At 41.8% G+C, this 18,293-nt stretch overlaps 2 protein-coding genes across 3 annotated transcripts; one reads left to right on the top strand and one right to left on the bottom strand.

Moving 5' to 3' along the window:
• Positions 1-496: 496 nt before the first annotated feature.
• On the bottom strand, positions 497-6,559 carry rae1 (ribonucleic acid export 1). 2 transcript variants are annotated; one of them, XM_046076355.1, is made up of 13 exons: positions 6,408-6,559; positions 5,692-5,809; positions 5,466-5,570; positions 5,207-5,299; positions 5,026-5,112; positions 4,855-4,941; positions 4,171-4,242; positions 3,331-3,438; positions 3,034-3,140; positions 2,755-2,830; positions 1,959-2,153; positions 1,751-1,836; positions 497-1,137 (listed from the first exon to the last, which is right to left on the bottom strand). In XM_046076355.1, coding segments are annotated over exons 2-13 (1,107 nt in total). In that variant the 5' UTR covers positions 5,782-5,809; positions 6,408-6,559; the 3' UTR covers positions 497-1,136. The 2 variants fall into 2 exon arrangements, with proteins under 2 accessions (XP_045932311.1, XP_045932310.1); XM_046076354.1 differs by lacking the exon at positions 497-1,137 and having other exon boundaries at positions 1,747-1,836.
• Positions 6,560-7,839: 1,280 nt separating this feature from the next.
• Positions 7,840-17,664, top strand: LOC123987437 (bone morphogenetic protein 7-like). The gene is made up of 7 exons (XM_046076353.1): positions 7,840-8,492; positions 12,926-13,115; positions 15,459-15,607; positions 15,900-16,106; positions 16,214-16,284; positions 16,396-16,506; positions 16,595-17,664. Exons 1-7 carry the CDS (start codon positions 8,096-8,098, stop codon positions 16,742-16,744), a joined length of 1,275 nt encoding a protein of 424 aa, XP_045932309.1. The 5' UTR covers positions 7,840-8,095; the 3' UTR covers positions 16,745-17,664.
• Positions 17,665-18,293: the final 629 nt, after the last annotated feature.

Here is an 18,293-nt window from a genome sequence, read left to right on the forward strand (position 1 = left end):
TGGTGCAGCTTGACTGAGCAGTACAGGAGAGAATTGTCTACAGGGTTGATACCAGTGTCACCCCATAAAAGCTGAGGACCCGCTGAACTGGCAGCAGCACATCTTCCCGCCCTCAGTGACTTGGAGTTCCACTGCTAAGTACCCAGGGTCAGGCTAACAGTGAGGTGATACTCTAATGACCTCAATAAACAGGCATTTAATTCACACCTTCTCCTCTATGAACTGCTTCACTTTTCACACCTGGCCTTTGTAGCTGCCCATGCTACCTCATTCATATCCTCTTGATAAATCCCCTCTATTCCCAGCTGTGTATCTCTGTCAAAAGGACTTAACCTGGATGAAGAACCCCACTGTCCAGCTTTGATCTCATTTTTCCTATTTAGCTCTCCGACCTTAGCTTGTGGACTTTTCTACAGGTGACTGCTAAAGCTAACACAAAGGGCAAAATGCACCACCTGCTGGTCAAACCTTGATTAAAACAAGCAGGCCGAAGGGGTCAATGTGATACAGATGCTGTCCAAAGTTTATCATTTTGTGATGCCAATGTCAGAGACCAACATGATGAAGAGGATTTACAGCTGAAATATGAGCGACTGGTCATATTCATGGTTTCGCATGCACAATACAGTTCATTTATACAGCAAAACACAATAGGTTGGTTTTTTTTTAACCTATTTTCTCCCTCAGGTTGGAATAAACATGTTCAAATCTAATAGTATGCACATATTTATTTTACATCTCAGTTTCATTAATGGAGCTAAACCACGGAATAACAGCGAATCACAATATTATGAAAAGTCTTTGGAAAGCTGTAAAAAAAAAAAAAAATAAAAATAAAAAATAAAAAAAAAAATGAAGAGCTGGACACAGTAAAAAAACAAACAAAACTGAAACACCAAGATGAATGCCAAATGAAGCCCTCCCCTTCTACAATAACCTCTAAGACCAAATGTCACGCAGCGGTCTTCAGCGCCAGGTTGGGTAGGCCCCTCTGATTGGTCCATGCACAGTACGCAACACCACGGCATTGGTCCAGGTGCTTGCCGAAAGGAAGGAGTCTGTCTCGGGCGTATACACACACTAAAGCAGCAGATCTTCCCCATTTCCCCACAAGAGATGTGACTCGGCACGACGAATCTAAAGACAGGAGGGAGCAGTCAGTCACAAAGCAGTTGTCTGAGTTTTGGTTTTGTTTATTTCTGAGAGGGCGATCACTGTGTCCCTTTTGCACACAACAAACAGCACAAGATCACTCTTCAGCAAAATAAATAAACAAATATCAATCCTTGCAGATGGTGGCTGATTCACTGTAAATAACTGCTTGCCTATGTTCAATAATTCCTGAATCTTTTCATCATCTTCATGATCTAATAAATAAGAGTATATTTAAATATATAAATATTTGTCACTGAATACAATGCAAAGCCTTAATACACGCCATAAATGCTGTAAAAAAAGCCAATATTCCTGATTGTACAGGCGCCAAGGTAGCCTGTATACACCATTTAAGCAGAAACTACACAAGCCTTCAGAATGACATCACCCAGGTCAGTACCATACAAAATGGCTACTTGTAGCAGCAGGGAGATCTGAATCATGTCTATCGTCTGCCCAGATCCATGCACGTCAGGTCTCATGGGGTGCCTTTAAAAGGCCCCAGAGTGAGTCACAAGGTCACTGAGAAAGTGGGGCAGCCCCGTCCGGTGACCGCAGCCTCCATGTTTACAGACAGTGGCTGTCCTTCTCTCACCATTTCTTGTTCCGAGGCTTCAGCTCCTCTGCAGCGTTCCTCAGGAAGATGTAATTCTTTTTCTGGGGGTTGTAGTACTCATGGCCCTGAGGAATTCAGATAAGAGCACAATATTACAAATAAGGCCAGCATGAGGCGAACAGTTTTCAACCATTGTAGTGAAATACAAAACACCTGCTCGCAACTTTCAGAAAGATTTTACCCCTACCTTCGACCAGTCGTAACTGGAAGCATATGCAAAGATGTTGCCATTTTGGTTGAAGCAGCAAGCCGTAATGGGCTGGTCGAGCTGCTCCGAGGTCTTTAACTTGGTGCGAGCGTCTTTGTCCCAGAAGCTGAAGCGCCCGTCTGAGCCCACAGTAGCCAGTGTGCCATGGACAGGATGGAAGGAGATGGCATTCACCTAATGGGAGAAAATGGACATTAGTAATTAAGAGATGGGGGAACATAACTACGCTGAGTGGTGTATCAGAAGAACTATTCTGTAATGATTGAGTCCGTGAAAATACACATGGGCGGTCCAGCAAGACGGTGTCAACCAAGTTGCTCTGACAATTGCGGGTGTGACAAATGCAACAGAAATAAAAAAGAGGGACTCGTGCCATTATTCACAGCAATTAAATAAGAATGGGTGTATTTAAAATTACATTAATGCTAAGCCATGTTCACATTAATTGATTTCAGATACTGAACACTGCACTAAAGGAAACGCTATTAACAGACGTGTTTTACTGCAGATATGACATTATAGAAAAACCACAGGTGTAATTACATTCATTTTAGCTGTAGTTTAGGCAGTTCAAAGGCATCCATCGTTAACTTATTAGTTACACCTGAGTTTTTATTGTAACACTTTGAACCAAAACTCTTGACAATAAAGTCCACAAACTGGTATAATTTGTGCATGTGCCAATAAAAATATGCCATTAAAATCTCCTTTAAGAGCACAAAGGATATGTTTCTTTCAAAATGTCACTTTATTTTATAAATTCAGAATAACTTACAGCATAGATGTCCTGTGGAGTGGTTGTGTTGGTTCCATTGGACCTGTGGCACTTAAAGGTGAAGTTGTCTTTGGCTCTGAAAGAGATCAGGGAACACATTCAAGTCATATTTTACTTACAGGCCTTGGACAGTAAGACCAGCAATGTCTTTTCCATTATGAAAAAACAAACAAACAAAAAAAAAAAAAAAATCAAACCTGCTTCAACTTCACTGGATAAAAGAAAAAGCAAGACTTACTCACATTCACTTTTAAGACGTTGATTTATCTAGACACTCACGGGTTTGGAGGGTTGATATAGTGGATGGCCACTCGGCCCTCAATGCTTCCCAGTGCAAAGCCTGTGGGCTTGTTTTGTTTGTCCTTGAATATGGCGACACAGCGGTGCTGTGGGACCAGGGGAAAAAAGTTAATTGGATCAAAAGGTCATACATGAAAAATAAAATATTTTACAAAGTTTGTTTTTATATTTAGCACCAAGTATAAAATACATTATTATACATAAAACTCCCAGGGTGTTTGCAGAGAAATATTTATAGTGGGGGAAAAAAACAAAGAAAATACTAGAAAAATCCACCTGATGTTTGAGAGGAGAGTCTATTCTGCGAAACTCAGAGGGCTGGTTCTCCAGCTGGTACACTATCAGTCCTCTCTCAGCTGTGGCAACCACCGCCATGGGGTATACCTACATACAACAATCATGGAGGTAATCCATTATGTACTCAGCAAGCACGGCTGGACGATAGAGCTCATAAATAATAGATATTTTTAAGCTGTGCCACAATATACAATATATCCCGATTTATGTCTAAATAACATAGGGTACATTCTGAAATAGTGCAAACATGATGATAATGTAAAATATTATCATTTGCTTTACATTAAACAGCATATAAAAATAGTTCAAATTAGCTCAACCTTAAACATCTCAGCAGTTAAGTGCAACACACATACTAATCAAGCAGTAATATTAATCCAAAAACATCATGTATAATAGGAAAACACAGACAGGGACCATTTTACTGCAAAATGACCATGTTTTGCTATAAATAATTGCAGACTTTCACCTTGGTAAGGTTTAGAATGCAGAACTTTTACTTGTAGTAGAGTATTTCCAAAGTGGGGATGTTATTAGTACTTTTGCTTAAGTAATGGACCTGAATACTTTTTCCACCTCTGGTTACCCACAGCATAACTGCACCTGTGTCACCTGCCTACCTTGTGGGTTGCAGTATAATAGTTATTGAAAGGCTGTGTGTTGTTTTCTCACCGTCTGGACCAACTCTGCTGTGAAGAGTAAATGACGTCTTAGCAACGTTGCATAAAACACACAGCTTTCACTAACTATTACACTGCAACCTGAGCAAAAAATTCCATGAGCTTAAAATTCATGTCATACTCCTCATAAACCACTTACAACATCTGCACAGTAGCATCTCTCTGGCATCTGCAGAGACATCATGGGATTGGGAGAGCGGGTATCCCAGAACTGAAGAGAAAAACAGAAAAGCTTTCACGTGCTACATTAAACACTACAAAGCTTGATATGACACTCTTTGATTGGCTCTTTTATTGATCATTATGGTTACATTTAGGTGTCTGCACAAAAATATCAAGAAAAATTGCTCAAAAAGTGGCCGTCACCAATTGATAAGATACTGATGGTCCAGAGATGATTGAAATTTAGTTTACCAAAAGCTGTTTTGGATGCATAATGTCCCACACAGGCCTTTGGCCGAGTTCAGACAGACCACTGGGTGGAAAAAATGTAGCACTCTGACTGATTTGAATGGGACCACTGCGTTGACACAACGGCATGCCAACATAGACAGCTTCGGCAAAGTTGAACCTGGCACAATGCAATGTCATACGGTATGATGCTGCATTGGTGAAAATGTGTGTGTGAGTGCACATTTACATCCTGGCAGATTACGTAACATTATTAGAAACTGCTATGCAGTAGTTTGGTATCTGATAAAGATCTCTCATTCAAACTGGACTTTCTGGATTATATTTCATTGTCTTGTTTTTTTTCCAGATCTTGTGACCCTAAAGTGAATGTATGTTTTTTTAATCAGATGCGTTCAAATGGCTGTTGTACCTTCAGTGTTTTGTCCCAACTGCCAGTCATGATGCAGCTGTAGTTTGGGGCTTTTATCCAGTGGATTGATTTGATCGGACCCTCATGCTGTGAAGAGAAAAGGTGAGAAGAGTCAGATGATTCTGCTTCCTCCTTAAAACCACACAACTGATCTGGGAGCGCTCAGCCAACCTGTGCAATCTGCATTGCTTGATTGCTGTTAAGATCCCACATCTTGGCTGTTTTATCACATGAAGCAGTGAAGACCTTACTCCCATCCTGGTTAAAGAGAACAGCTCATCGTAAGTTATTCTGTGGCCCAGCAGGCAGCATCTATTACAGGGCTTAAACTACTTTGTATGAGGAGACCTACATCGCTCCAGCACGCATCCAGCACTGGACCTGCGTGCGTCTGTTGGGCTTTGGGGACAGTCTGTCCATTGTCCTGCACCTCCCAGCACCGGACCTGAGGTTAGATGATACAACATACTGTGTTTACTACAAACTCATGATCGAGTGGAGAAGTCCTTCATGGAAGACAGGCCCGGTGAAGGCATCCTCCTGGACCTCAGGTGTATTCAAATTTCATATTAAAATAACCATTCATAGTCATAATAGAATAACTAACTGACATCATTGGCCCAGGATCCTCCAATGAGGAAGTTCCCTGGCATGGAGGGAGGACTGAAAGCCAGACAGCTGATGCTGTCATCTGGAGGTGAAGTCACTTCAACATCCTGTAGGAACATGAACAACAAAGAAAATTATTAAGCTGTCAATTAATCAGGCAAAATTGCAGTTTCCACTCATAATGATATATAAAAAACGTGCATTTTCTCCAGTACTCCGCTGGTTTACCTTCATGGGATTGTGGCTGTCTGTTGTTGTGTTTCCAAAGACACCGGTCCCTCCTGTCCCAAACCCGGTGTTTGTCCCAAATAAACTCATTGTGCATTAACGTTGTCCTAATGTGCGCCTAAGAGAGCAGACGTGCATCAAAATGATCAAAAGCCATGTTGTTAGCCAACTGGATGTAGCGTTGAATCCAAAAGGCCGTTCAATCAAGAAAATACAATATGTGGAACTTTAATGTTATAGCATTACACTAAATCACCTTTGCAACCAGACGTTCATCAAATCACTCAATTAGCAAGTTCAACACTAATGATACAGATTAGATAAAAGCTAACATGCGTAACAGTTCGCGTAAACCAAAACACTTGAAGACGTAAGTTAGCTGGACAGCTAGCAGTGAATGTTAACGCTAACTAACGTTAGCATCAATTAACGCTACCGCTGCAAGCTCCTAAATACAAGCTAGCGTGGTAACATTTAACAGTCTAAGTGTATGATATTCATACGTATTTGCTACTATTTTAACCATTACGTGGGTCAGAAAATATATACGGGTAGATAATTCAACGCTAGCTAACGTTAGCTAGATCAGTTATTGAGACCATCTGTGGCCGGTTGGCCAGATTAAAAACTTTCATGTGCTGACTTTTCAAACACCATATTTAAACACTGTATCACCAGCAGCACCCTCTGTTAACTACATGAATAAAAGTACATACCCCAACTATAAACTGGCAACGCTGAAAATGCCAAAATAACTTGGCGCAGCAAAATGTGGCGCTTTCCCTCGCTGTGTCGCAGTTTAGTGACGTATCGGGCCCTGTGCTATTTCAAGAGTAGACGCTTGGAGGCGCTGCATGACAGCAAGTCACTTTACCATGGAAAGTAACCCGGGACTTTGGAATGAGTGTGTCTGACTGATGAATTTAGTTTATGTATCTCGTCTATAGCTAGATTATCCCAGCAAGTGTAGCTACCAAAGGTATCAACCAAAATGGTCCCATAACGGATGATGTTGTGGCTGAATAGAGTCAGTTAGAGGGCCTGTTGGCATTGCTGAAAATTCCTTGGCCAAAACTCATTTTACAGCCTTAAATTGTTGTCATTATAGCAGTAGGGTGGTTTACAAATGTTTGTAGTGGATATAGGGAGGACTCTTGTTGTTTATATGTGTTTGCAGGGATGAGCCATGTAAAGTGACCTCTTCTGGGAAAAAACATCTCAAGTGAGTAGTGCATGGTACTCATGGAACTTTGGTTTTGTGGTTTTAGTTCATTTATGGATGTTTCTGGTAGCCCCTATACACAACATGCACATTAGTAAAAGGCCATTTCAGTCTGTGGCTATGACACATTTACTTTCTTCCTAAAGACAGTAAATGCCAACGCAACTGCACAAGTTCTTTAAACTTGTGTAAAGTAGTGTATAGTCTGTACTTAACTCTTGGATTCTTGCTTTTTCAGTCATTGCCAACCCCCACCCCCATTAACTCTTATGAAAGTATTCACAGCGGAGTGCTTTAAACTTTGTTGTAGTAAATCACCGGGGCTATTGGCATGTCCCTTCATGTGCCTGTGCTGCTGCTGCTGCTGCTGCTGCTGATCACTCAAACCCTCAACAATTAGGGTGGGCCTGAGTTTATTGTTTGAGTTCAAAGGTGTCTGCATTGAAGAAGGGATTTGAGGATTTTCCCTCTTTACCTTTAGACTGATCATTTGACAGTGTTGGAGGATATCTTCGTGTGTACAGGGTTTGAAGCACAGTGATAATAGATCCAAACTGTCCAGATATGCTCTAAGCTAAATAGATAGGATTTGAAAAGAAGTACATGTGACCTTTGATGTTGGAAGTGATGAACCATGGGATGGTCACACCAGATAGGTCTGGTTGCAAGTTACTGCTTGCAAAAAGAAAAAGGAGAGACCAACTGGGAAAAGTTGTGATAATCAGATATGAACAATTACAGTTCACTTTCGTTAGTGGCCAAACAATCACGTCCAAACAAAGGACGCAGTGATGGGCCACTTTGGTTTGAAAGGTCCACGCCCTATTACCAAGATAGGAAAGTGCATTTCATGATATGACACTGGTCTATTCTCACCCTACTATTCATTGATTCACCCCCTCACGCTCTCCCAGTCTTTCCAGTCTTGGTTTATCCCACTCTGAACCCCTCCTTCCCCTCCCCTGACACAACCCCTCAATAAAATCCATTCCCAAGTAACTTCAAGAGGAGCGCACAGCTGCATCACACCAAGACAGTGCGCAGCTACAGATGATAAGGGATTGATTTTATAAATTGACAGAAGACACTGTGTTTTAATCCCACAACGAGCAGAACTCTTTCTGTAGGAATCCCCAGTTTTATGTTTTGACTAGTTAGAGCCACGCGTAAAATTTGTGTAAAATGGTGACGGGCGCCTTGGCGACGCTAATGATCCTCCTGTCGTGGGGTTACTTCGTGATGACCACTCAGGTCCCCTTCTCCAACTTCTCTGTGGACAATGAGGTGCGCTCCAGCTTCATCCAGCGGCGGCTGCGGAGCCAAGAGCGCAGGGAGATGCAGCGAGAGATCCTCTCCATCCTGGGGCTGCCGCATCGGCCGCGGCCGCACGTCCACACCAAACACAACGCCGCCCCGATGTTCATGCTGGACCTGTACAATACAATCTCTACAGACGCAGAGCCGCCGGGATATTCTTACTACAAGCCCGTTTTCCCGACCCAGGTTTCCCCCGTGGTGACCCCACAGGACAGCCGCTTCCTGGATGACGCAGACACGGTGATGAGCTTTGTCAATCTCGGTAAGTTTACAAGCTCACTTTGACTAACAACATTTTTTATTATGTGCCCGTGACAGAGATTCAAGTGCCCAAAATTTTGCTATCACCAGTATCTTCTAAATCAGTGTTTCCCAACCCCCTCCTGGAATACCCATTGTCCTGCATGTTTTAGATCTCTCTCTGCTCCCACACAGCTGATTCAAATGATCAACTCGTTATGAACTGCTGAAGCTGCTTAAATCAAAAATCTGTGCGGGAGCAGGGTAAGGGGTAGCCTGCTCTAGGAGAAGATTGGGAAACACTACACTAAATAATACTACAGGGGCTTGGTTTACTGTCTTAACGCTTATTAAAATCAACCATTTAGGCTAATCAGAAACAGCTGCTTAATTGCCAAGTAGTGTTTTACACATGAGGAATTTGCTTTGGCGATAAGGTGCTACACTTAGACAAACATACAGCTGACATAAATAAATGTAGAAATATATAAATATAGAATAAACACATGCAAGTTATATACCAATAATAAAATATCAGAAAATATTTCACCTGAGTAGGCTATTCTTTGCAAAGCGTCAATGACTACTTAAACTCATCATGTTATCTGATTGAATCAATGTTTTCAGTTTTCTTGACAAGTCCTTTAAAGCCACTGCAACAGAGGGCCATAGTTAAGTGTATGCAAAAGCCAGTGTCTCTGACATTGTGGCTAATAAATCACTTTCTTCACATGAAATCGAGCATTATGCATAGCTATAAATGTTATGACAACATGCTTGTCAACATGCATCCCTTCAAAGCTCTGGGGGTGAGGCTTTAGCGTGGCTTTGTTTCACATGACTAGGAATTGAACAGGCATTTCTAAACCCTGAGGGAGTGAGAGATAAGTTGACCAAGCTCAAGATACAAACTGCATCTAAACACGCTCTTGCTGTAGTAATCTCTGTTAGTGCAGGTGTTTGTGTGTTTGCAGTGCATTCCTGCATGTATGTGTCCGTTTGTTTGGAGGGCGTAAATCACCGGGGTCACAGGTGGGTTTTGGGGCTCACTCAGACATTATTGAATTTATAAAAGGCAAATCCTGCCTTTGTTTCCCTTGGAGATCCTACGGAGGCTCTGATATCACTATGGTGAAACAGCAGACGGCATGGTGCCTGTGGCTTTTATCCGGATGTGGTTACATCCAAAACCAACCCCTGTCTTCATTATGCCCCTCTACTGCCTCGCGGCTTCGAGCAGGGTTATGGGTCAATGTAAAGAGATGAAGTTTGCTCATCTGAGATACGCCTCAGAGAAACTTTTAACCTTCTCCTCTGTTTGTTTGTCATTTAGAGTTATTTTTTGACCAGCTCATAAACATGCAGTTAATACAAAACATTTGGAGATTTCGCAAACATAACATTTAATGTCCTCAGTGGTGAACTTTTAACTGACAGTCTTAAGCTAATGAGATCTGGAAACATTGTTTCTGAAAACTCATAACAGATTTATGTGGTTCCACATCTGAAGAGTTTGATTATAAAGAGGAAGGAGGGAAAAAGGGCGCAATGAGTGTATTATTTTTCTCAAGCCCACCATGGCCTCCTGTGCTGATGAGTTTTTAGCTGGGGCTCCCACATTATGCTGGAGTGACTCTATCTTGGTGGTCCTTGGATGATCGCTTCAAGACCAAACTGGATTATGGTATTTCCCGTCCAAAGACCACAGCTTCCAGTGAGGGAGAGCTGCTGTAGACCTGCCCAGCCCCTTCTCCCAGTACATCAATTTATATATCTTGCAGGTGGAAAGGGCTTAGAGTTTATTATTACACATCAACCTCATTTACTCAGTATCTTTAAGTGAAATTAATTATTTTAGAGGGAAAGGATTCAGAAACGTTAAAGGGAAAATCAATCCCTCCTTTTCATTTGTTAAACAATATCTGAGAGCTTGTGTAGTAATATTGTAAAGTCAACACACATACACTAAATCACATCACTTCACACATGCTGATACATGGCTGCATATGTTTACATGTGTTCGAATGCCAAACCACAGGTCGTACTTCAGAATCACCGGCAGAAAGCATTCGACTCATTGTCATGCAACATTACACAAGGCGGCTGCTATTGTGCTGCACAGTTGTTGTTTATAAAGGAGATTGAATGTAGTGCAGAGGCCTGAATCAGTCTTATCGGCTGTTCCGCCGTTCTCCGCTCTGCTACTTGTCACGTCGACCGTCTTGTTTACTGCAGCTGAAATCTTTGCCTGGAGACGTGTACACGTGTGTTCAGTATGGGCTTTCTTGCCTCGACCACAACACACCTGCAGAGCATGGGAAAAAGGCTTAATGACCAGAAACGTCACTGGCTTTCATTAAAAACAGAGTGCAAAATACTCTCCTTCTGGAGGAATGACCATATCTCTGAACAGAAGGTGTATTGTGTTTTTGAGAACAAGCAGGAAGAAATGTTTGTCCTGCTAAGCTCTAGGACGCATAAGGAGATTGCACCAAGAATTTCTTTTGCCCCTCAAGAAAATCTCATTAACTTCCTCATTATTTATTTATTTATATATATATAATATATATAATGTGTGTGTGTGTGTGTGCAAACTAATTCCTTTCTTGTTGGTCTGAAGCTGGAATTGTCATTGCATGGTAGCATCTGACGAGAGGCATTTTAACTCCACTTCTGTCTTTCAAATCTTGAACAGAGTCACTTTGTCAGTCTGTTTCAGTAGATTTAAGACTCTCTGTCATTAATAAGCAGACGTGGTGCTGCATTCCTTTGCAGATTTATGTATAGGTGCAATATTTGTTTAGCAAAAGCCTTTTTGGTGGTTCTAATAATCAGCAAGAAAACAGTTTAAGCAATGCTGTCACACATGTCAACATGTGCAGAGATTCAAGGTTTTGAAGGGGCAGAAAATGTTCACTTGAGTAACAGATTTGGCTAACTATAATCAGTTGAAATGTCTGATATGGAATGATGTCAATAACGTCTGAAGCAGTGGTTTTTATTCACAAAGGTTGCATTTTTGGAGTTCTGTTTTTGTGCAGACATTGTGATACATCTTTAAACCACCCTTGCTGATTTATATATTTAAAAAACAAAACAAACATACTATAAAATTGCAATAGGTTAATGATAGCTTTGTGGCTGTGTGGCCCTGCAGTGTCGGGAGTAATCTGAAGTGTTGAAATGCCTCCCAGAGGGAAGTTTGCATATCTGAGGTCTGATCTCTGCAGCTAATGGTCCCTAACGTAAACACCCCAAGTCCTTACAAGCAATTATTGCTTTCATAAAAACACTGCTCGCTCCCTTCCAGCATTTAATTGCGGTCAAACAAATGACTAGCAGGGTTCAGAATGCACCGCTCTTGACGATGAGGTGTGTGTTTTTGTGTCGTGTATTACAAATGTTTTTAGAAGACTGTGCGTGTGTGCTCTTTCATGAAAAAACAGTTCTGTTTCTAGTTTTAGGGTGCTGTGAGTATGATCGTCTGTGCACTGAAACAATAGTGGACCATCAACAGGGTGATGTCACAATGATGTCATGGTGTATGCCAGTGGGCAGGATGTGTTTAAGGTGGCTAATCGCTGCGCCGCTCTGCACACCTTCACCGGAGACCTCCACTGCTCTTTCCAAGGACAAACACATTGACTAATGCTGTAAAAACACAACTCTGGAAAGCTTCAGGAAGCTTCTTTCTGACCACCGTTCTTCTGGAAAGTCTGAGCTCAGGGCGTCATCAGCTACTGCTTATTTACTTTATCCTCTACAATCAGAACGACATCTCTGGACATACATGTACATGGCAAAATGATCATGGAAGTGTGGGTGGGACAGACTCTGGTAGTTAAATCACACATGACTTTGTGTGTCTCTCTATACTTTATGTGAGTGTGTTTATAAACGCACACTGGCTGCTGTGGTTTTCCGGGCAGTGCCTTAACAGGCCTTTTCTTGTGGTCAGCACATATGTGCAGTTTAAACAGGGAGCCAAACTGAGCCTGAGTGTGTGTGTGTTTTTTCTCCCCCACATTGGCACGTATGGCAGACTTGACTTAAGTGATGTTTTAGATCAATCACTTCACTCATGGAAGCAGGATTTTTCCTAATTTCTGACAGAGGGCTTCCGAGATGTGGGCAGAGTGACACACATCAGAGAATCGTTTGATTCAGCAACAGTTTTGACAGATATGCAACCACCGACTGGTTTACATCTGATTGTACTCACAGTGGTTTCTTTTCCTCAGATGTACAAACTTTCCCTCTGGGGGACAGACGTATTATTTCTGTGTGTGTGTGTGTGTGTGTGTGTGTGTGTGTGTGTGTGTCAACTGATGCAGCCAACAATAAACTATTGGTCATAGTGGTATCATGATCTGGTGGATTATACACATCAAAGCATCAATCAAATGTTGATTTACAACTTGTCGGTTGCTTTCTCTTATTTTCTCTTCCTGATAGTTGGTCAAGATCAGGCGCTTCTGTACCAGCAGCACGGAAGAGAATTTCGATTTGACCTTTCCCGTATTCCAGAGGGCGAGGCTGTCACAGCGGCAGAGTTCAGGATTTATAAAGATTTCATACTGGAACACTACGAGAACGAGACATTCAGAGTCAGCATGTACCAGGTCCTGCAGGAGCCTCCAAACAAGTATGGGTGTTTTTCTTTCCATCTCAAATTTTACAGATGCTTTACTGGTTTTACTGCGTCTGACACTTGATTTGCTTTAGCCTGTGACATATGTATCTGCTTCATCCTATCCGTAGTGTTTAGCATTTAGGAATTTGTTCACTCAAATAAGAAAATTCTCAATTATTCTATAATATTTATTCTAAAACAAAATTATTCTATAATAATTCTCTCAAATGATTAAATTCTGCACAGCACTTCTTCCAGCTAAATGCTAGCATCACCACACTAACATACTCACGATGGCAATGCTAACATGTTTTAGCATGCTACATTTGCCTCAGCACTCAAAAACCAAAATATACAACAAATGAAAAATATTTTCGTGATGGTTGTACTAGAGAAAAACTTATTACAATTCAACTAATTAATGCCAGCACTCTTAAAAGCATTTTTCTAAGTCTTCATTGTAACTTATTTTATCCTTTTACGTTAGAGACATAGCATGAGTAATGTTGTTTTTGTCCTGAGAACAGGCACATCATGCTACTGTGTGTTTTTTCTGTGAAAGCTGGTTGTTAGGCTGCTGTAAGTGCACACAGATCGGTCTGTCTGCATTTCCCCATAGGTTATATCTGCCGATGTTGGTGTCAGCGTCGAAGCTGTTTACACAGACATTAGTGTCACTTATAGAAACGCAGCGGTTATCTCCAGAGCAACTTTTCTCTCACACTGCCATACCCCAAGAGACATACATTTATAACACGCAGCTCCAACCACAAATAACATTCTTGACCCTTAAGGCGTCAGTTTACTCTCTTTTTCGGTGGCTACTCTGCCATATTTCTGTCTGTCAGACTGTCTGCCACCTTCTGTGTTGCTCTCACCCTGTTTTCATGTTTCACACCACATCTGAAACTGGATAACATGACAAATCATCTGATTTAAAGACTCCACACGCCCCCTTCTTTCTCACAAATCAAAGTTCTATCACTCACATTTTGAAGTCTTGTCACCCCACTACTTCTGCGGCAGAAGTGAGCTGACAGAATCATGTGCAGGCAGTAGATTTAAGTCCTTCACCGGTGACAGTGGGGCTGACGATGGTGTTAAGGGCAACACTATTGTCATTCACAGACACACAAAGGCTACTCCACACAGACGAGCAGGCGGCAGGATTTAAGACAGACATCTGCCTGAGGGCCTGAAACTCAATCTGTTAAAGCTATTGTCTGTAAAATCGGCCCTGAAGACGGCACATATTAGTATAGGAGTTTTCTTCTGGGATGTTAAGAAAGTGCTCCTTTCATTATGGCTGTTCAGTTTGGGTGGATACGTGTATCAGGGTGTCACTTGATGACTCCACATATTGTTTAGAGGCTGAAATGACAAACTTCTTTAATCTTGCATTAAAATGATTTATTATGTTTATTGTGTTAATGTACTATTTGAAATGCATCCGTCCATCAACAGTGTGTGTTGCATAATGAATTTCTGCTGAATCAATTTACCATGGAAAATTTAGGTTTGTTTTTCTGATTTACACATTTATTTGTCTGGATTCAGTGCATTTACAGTGCAGCTCAAAATCTTTAGGACAGTGACACATTTTCTGTTGTGTTGCTGTTAAACAGTTGTCTCTCAGCTTTCACTTGAAAGTGAGAGAGCGAGAGAGAAAGAGAGAGAGAGAGACTCAGATGAGCAAATAGGAACTGTAGACCTTTCATTTTTTTAAATTTTTTTTTAGTTGAACAGTTTTAGATGAATCAAAGCAATTGGCCAAATAACAACAAATGTAATTAAAGTGATTTTATTTTTTTTATATTTGCATATTTTTATATTCCTTTGCAGCCACATACATCAACACTACAGCCATATTAATTTGTTTAATTTAGTTCACCTACAGTTTCATCAAATGAAACGCACTCTCAGTTGGATTGAGATCAGTTGTCTGACTTCAGCGACATTCCACAGTTTGGACATATACTCTCTCGTTTGCCTTTAATGTGTTACTTTTTTGCTGAATTGTCCTAAAACTAAAATGACTCCTATACTGTTTCTCGAGTATGGACAGGGTAAACTCCTTCAAACACAAGGCTGAAAATGGGCACTTTAACCTCAAAGCCAATGTGTTTTTAGTCAAAACAACATAACACAAGTTGTCCTAATCTAACTGCACTATAGCTATTACAGGACCACACATGTTGTTTTGCATTTTTTTTAGCCCATTAAATACAAAGTTTATTTGGGATGCTTAATGTCTGCAGCCAGCCAGGGATACCCCACTGAAAGCATATGTTCTGACACTCAATGCTTTTAGCCATAAAATGCCTTGAATTCAATGACTTGTTGTCCTCTTCTCAGTAAAGTGGAGCTTTTGCTGCTGGACCAGCGAGAAGTGTGGGCTGCAGAGGAGGGCTGGCTGGTCTTTGACCTGACTGACACTAGTAACCTCTGGCTGGCCAACCCTGAGCAGAACCTCGGCCTGCGCCTGGTCCTGGAGGACAGTCACGGTCAGTCATTGCTATACATTAACTAAGATGGAGAGGGATCCATAACGGCAACAGCAGCAAGATAACGGTCTTTGTCTGGATGATTTAATGCTCTTTAGGTCCTATGGTGAAATGGACCACCACATATTTAATAAATGTGTGTAGTGAGTTCTTACAGAGTTCAATTTATGATTGTGGTTGTTGTGGTCACATTAGGATAAACAAATGATTGTTCAGTAGAGACTTAGATGTGTTGTCATCTTCAGTGGTTGAGACTTGCAATTCATTTTGTTTACCCTGTCTCCCTCTGCAGGCCAGAGGAGGAACCCCCAGCTGGCAGGGCTGGTGACTGGCAGTGGACCTCAGGATAAACAGCCCTTCATGGTTGCCTTCTTCAAAGCCAATGAGGTGCGCTTCCGCAGCGTCCGCTCTGCCCACGGGCACAAGGGGCGCCAGTCTAACCGCTCCAAACCTCAGAGGACTGTCCAAGATGCACTTAAGGCAGTGGAGGCTGCAACAGGTGCCTCAACCTTTCAGATCTCATTATAATAGACTCTAATTAACTTTGACCGACTTTTTGTGCTTTGGTACTTGTGTGTACTCATACTTGCATGTTGTCAATTTCAGATAATGGCATCTCTAAAGAGGGATGTAAAAAGCACGAGCTGTATGTCAGTTTCAGAGATTTGGGATGGCAGGTACAATCAGATCTTTTCATTTGATCTCATTTTAATACAATTCCACTTTTATTTTTTTTTATTTCCAAAATGTAACATTTAGACATATGCCTGTGCTTTTACTCTGATCAGGACTGGATCATAGCACCAGAGGGCTACGCAGCGTACTACTGCGAGGGAGAATGTGCCTTCCCTCTCAACTCCTACATGAATGCCACCAATCATGCTATTGTGCAAACTCTGGTAAGTCCCAAACAGCCCCTGATGACAGGCACTTTCATTACAACCTCCACTTTCTGCGAGGAATAGTTTATGCTTCTTCTAACCACAGGTGCATTTTATCAACCCTGATACGGTGCCCAAGCCCTGCTGTGCCCCAACGCAGCTCCATGGCATCTCAGTGCTCTACTTTGACGACAGCTCCAACGTCATCCTCAAGAAGTACCGCAACATGGTGGTCAGAGCCTGTGGCTGTCACTAACCGCTCATGTCCCCTCCTGTGAGCTCGGCAAATCCGGAGGAGGGATGTTTTAAAGAAAGTTGGAAGTGAATGAACCAGGGACAAAGAGATGATTGACTGGTTGGTCACCAGGGAGCTCCTGCCACAAAATAAGCTTTAATCTGGTGTACTGTTTTTATGACCAGCAGCTGAGCCTCCAGTATTATGCAGTATTAACCACCACCACAATTTCACAGAGAAAGGCATTTCTTTTTGTTTTCCTTTCAGCGTAACTAGAAAAAGTGCACTAAAAAGACTCCGAGTAGTTCTAGAAACTGAAAGTAGAAAGTTACTATTTTCCCTGATGTGCAACACGTATCCATCTGCAGTTGAATTCTCTTGTGAGGCATCAGAAGATAAAATATTGCCTTGTTGGAAATGTGCATTTGGTAACTGATGTCACAGCTCATAAAACGTTACATCTCCATCTTCCTGTTGAACTACTACACCTTCTCTATTGGAACAGCTGGATGCACCCCATAAGAAAAAAAAAAAAGTACTCTTCACTGGTGTTGGACTGGTTGTTCAGGAGGCCCTTTGAACCTGGTCAGGTGTAAGACATCTAGCAGCTTGTGTGTGTGCGCGCAGCTGATGTAGAGGATCTCAGTTCTTTCTCGAGAATGACAGCCCAGACTGTTAATAAGAGTGTGTGGGACTGAAAGGCCTGCCTATTCGGCCTGGTTTCCTGGTGCAGACATATATCACCAGTCCTGTGAAAGGCACATAGTCTGCAAGATGTCAGTGATTCGTCTTCAAGAGACGGACATCAGGGTGTGCACACCATTGCCCAGACTGCAGCTGCCATCTGGCGTCAGACCAGAGCTGCAGGTGGGCAAAGGGAAGCTGTAATTTTATTTTGTCAGATTTAAGTAGTTGAATAAATGGAAACTATCAAACAAGAAGCAGGTGGGTGTTTTTTTTTTTTTTTTACGATCATTTAGCCTCAATAACCTTCCTTTCAGCAGAGCACCATCGGCTGGTAAATTAATGTTTTGTGAGTGATTAATGGATTTTTGAGACTTATGTGGGGGGGGGAAAGAAAATATATTTATATACAGGAAATTGTTCACGACAGATTTATTTAACGGTGAGAAAACAGTTTCACATCTTAAAGACCCAATCTGCGTGTACAGCACCATGTCTGCCCTAACTGCGTATACTCAGGAGGAAATCACATTGTAGTGCGGGCATATGGCACTGTACACCAATGACAGATTGTGCTTTTAAAGTAGTTGAATGGCACAAGCATCTCCACTGTTAACAGTGGGACAGGCATTTATAAAAGGAGCATCCGTACAAAAGCAAAGCAGCTGTATACTGTAGCAACCACACAGATAAAGGCATTCTCACTGGCATTCACAGAGGAAGCTGAGAGCTTCTGACATCGCATATTACAACACAGCCCACACTGTTAAAAACACAGATTATATGTATCTGTCACCTTAAATAGAAAACGGAGGTAGAAGCGTGAAACTAAATCCAACCGATACAATCAAAAGTGGTGGTGTCAATGTGGAAAATTCACACTCAA

The sequence above is a fragment of the Micropterus dolomieu genome, linkage group LG18, assembly GCF_021292245.1.
Source record: "Micropterus dolomieu isolate WLL.071019.BEF.003 ecotype Adirondacks linkage group LG18, ASM2129224v1, whole genome shotgun sequence".
NCBI classification, from domain to species: domain Eukaryota; kingdom Metazoa; phylum Chordata; class Actinopteri; order Centrarchiformes; family Centrarchidae; genus Micropterus; species Micropterus dolomieu.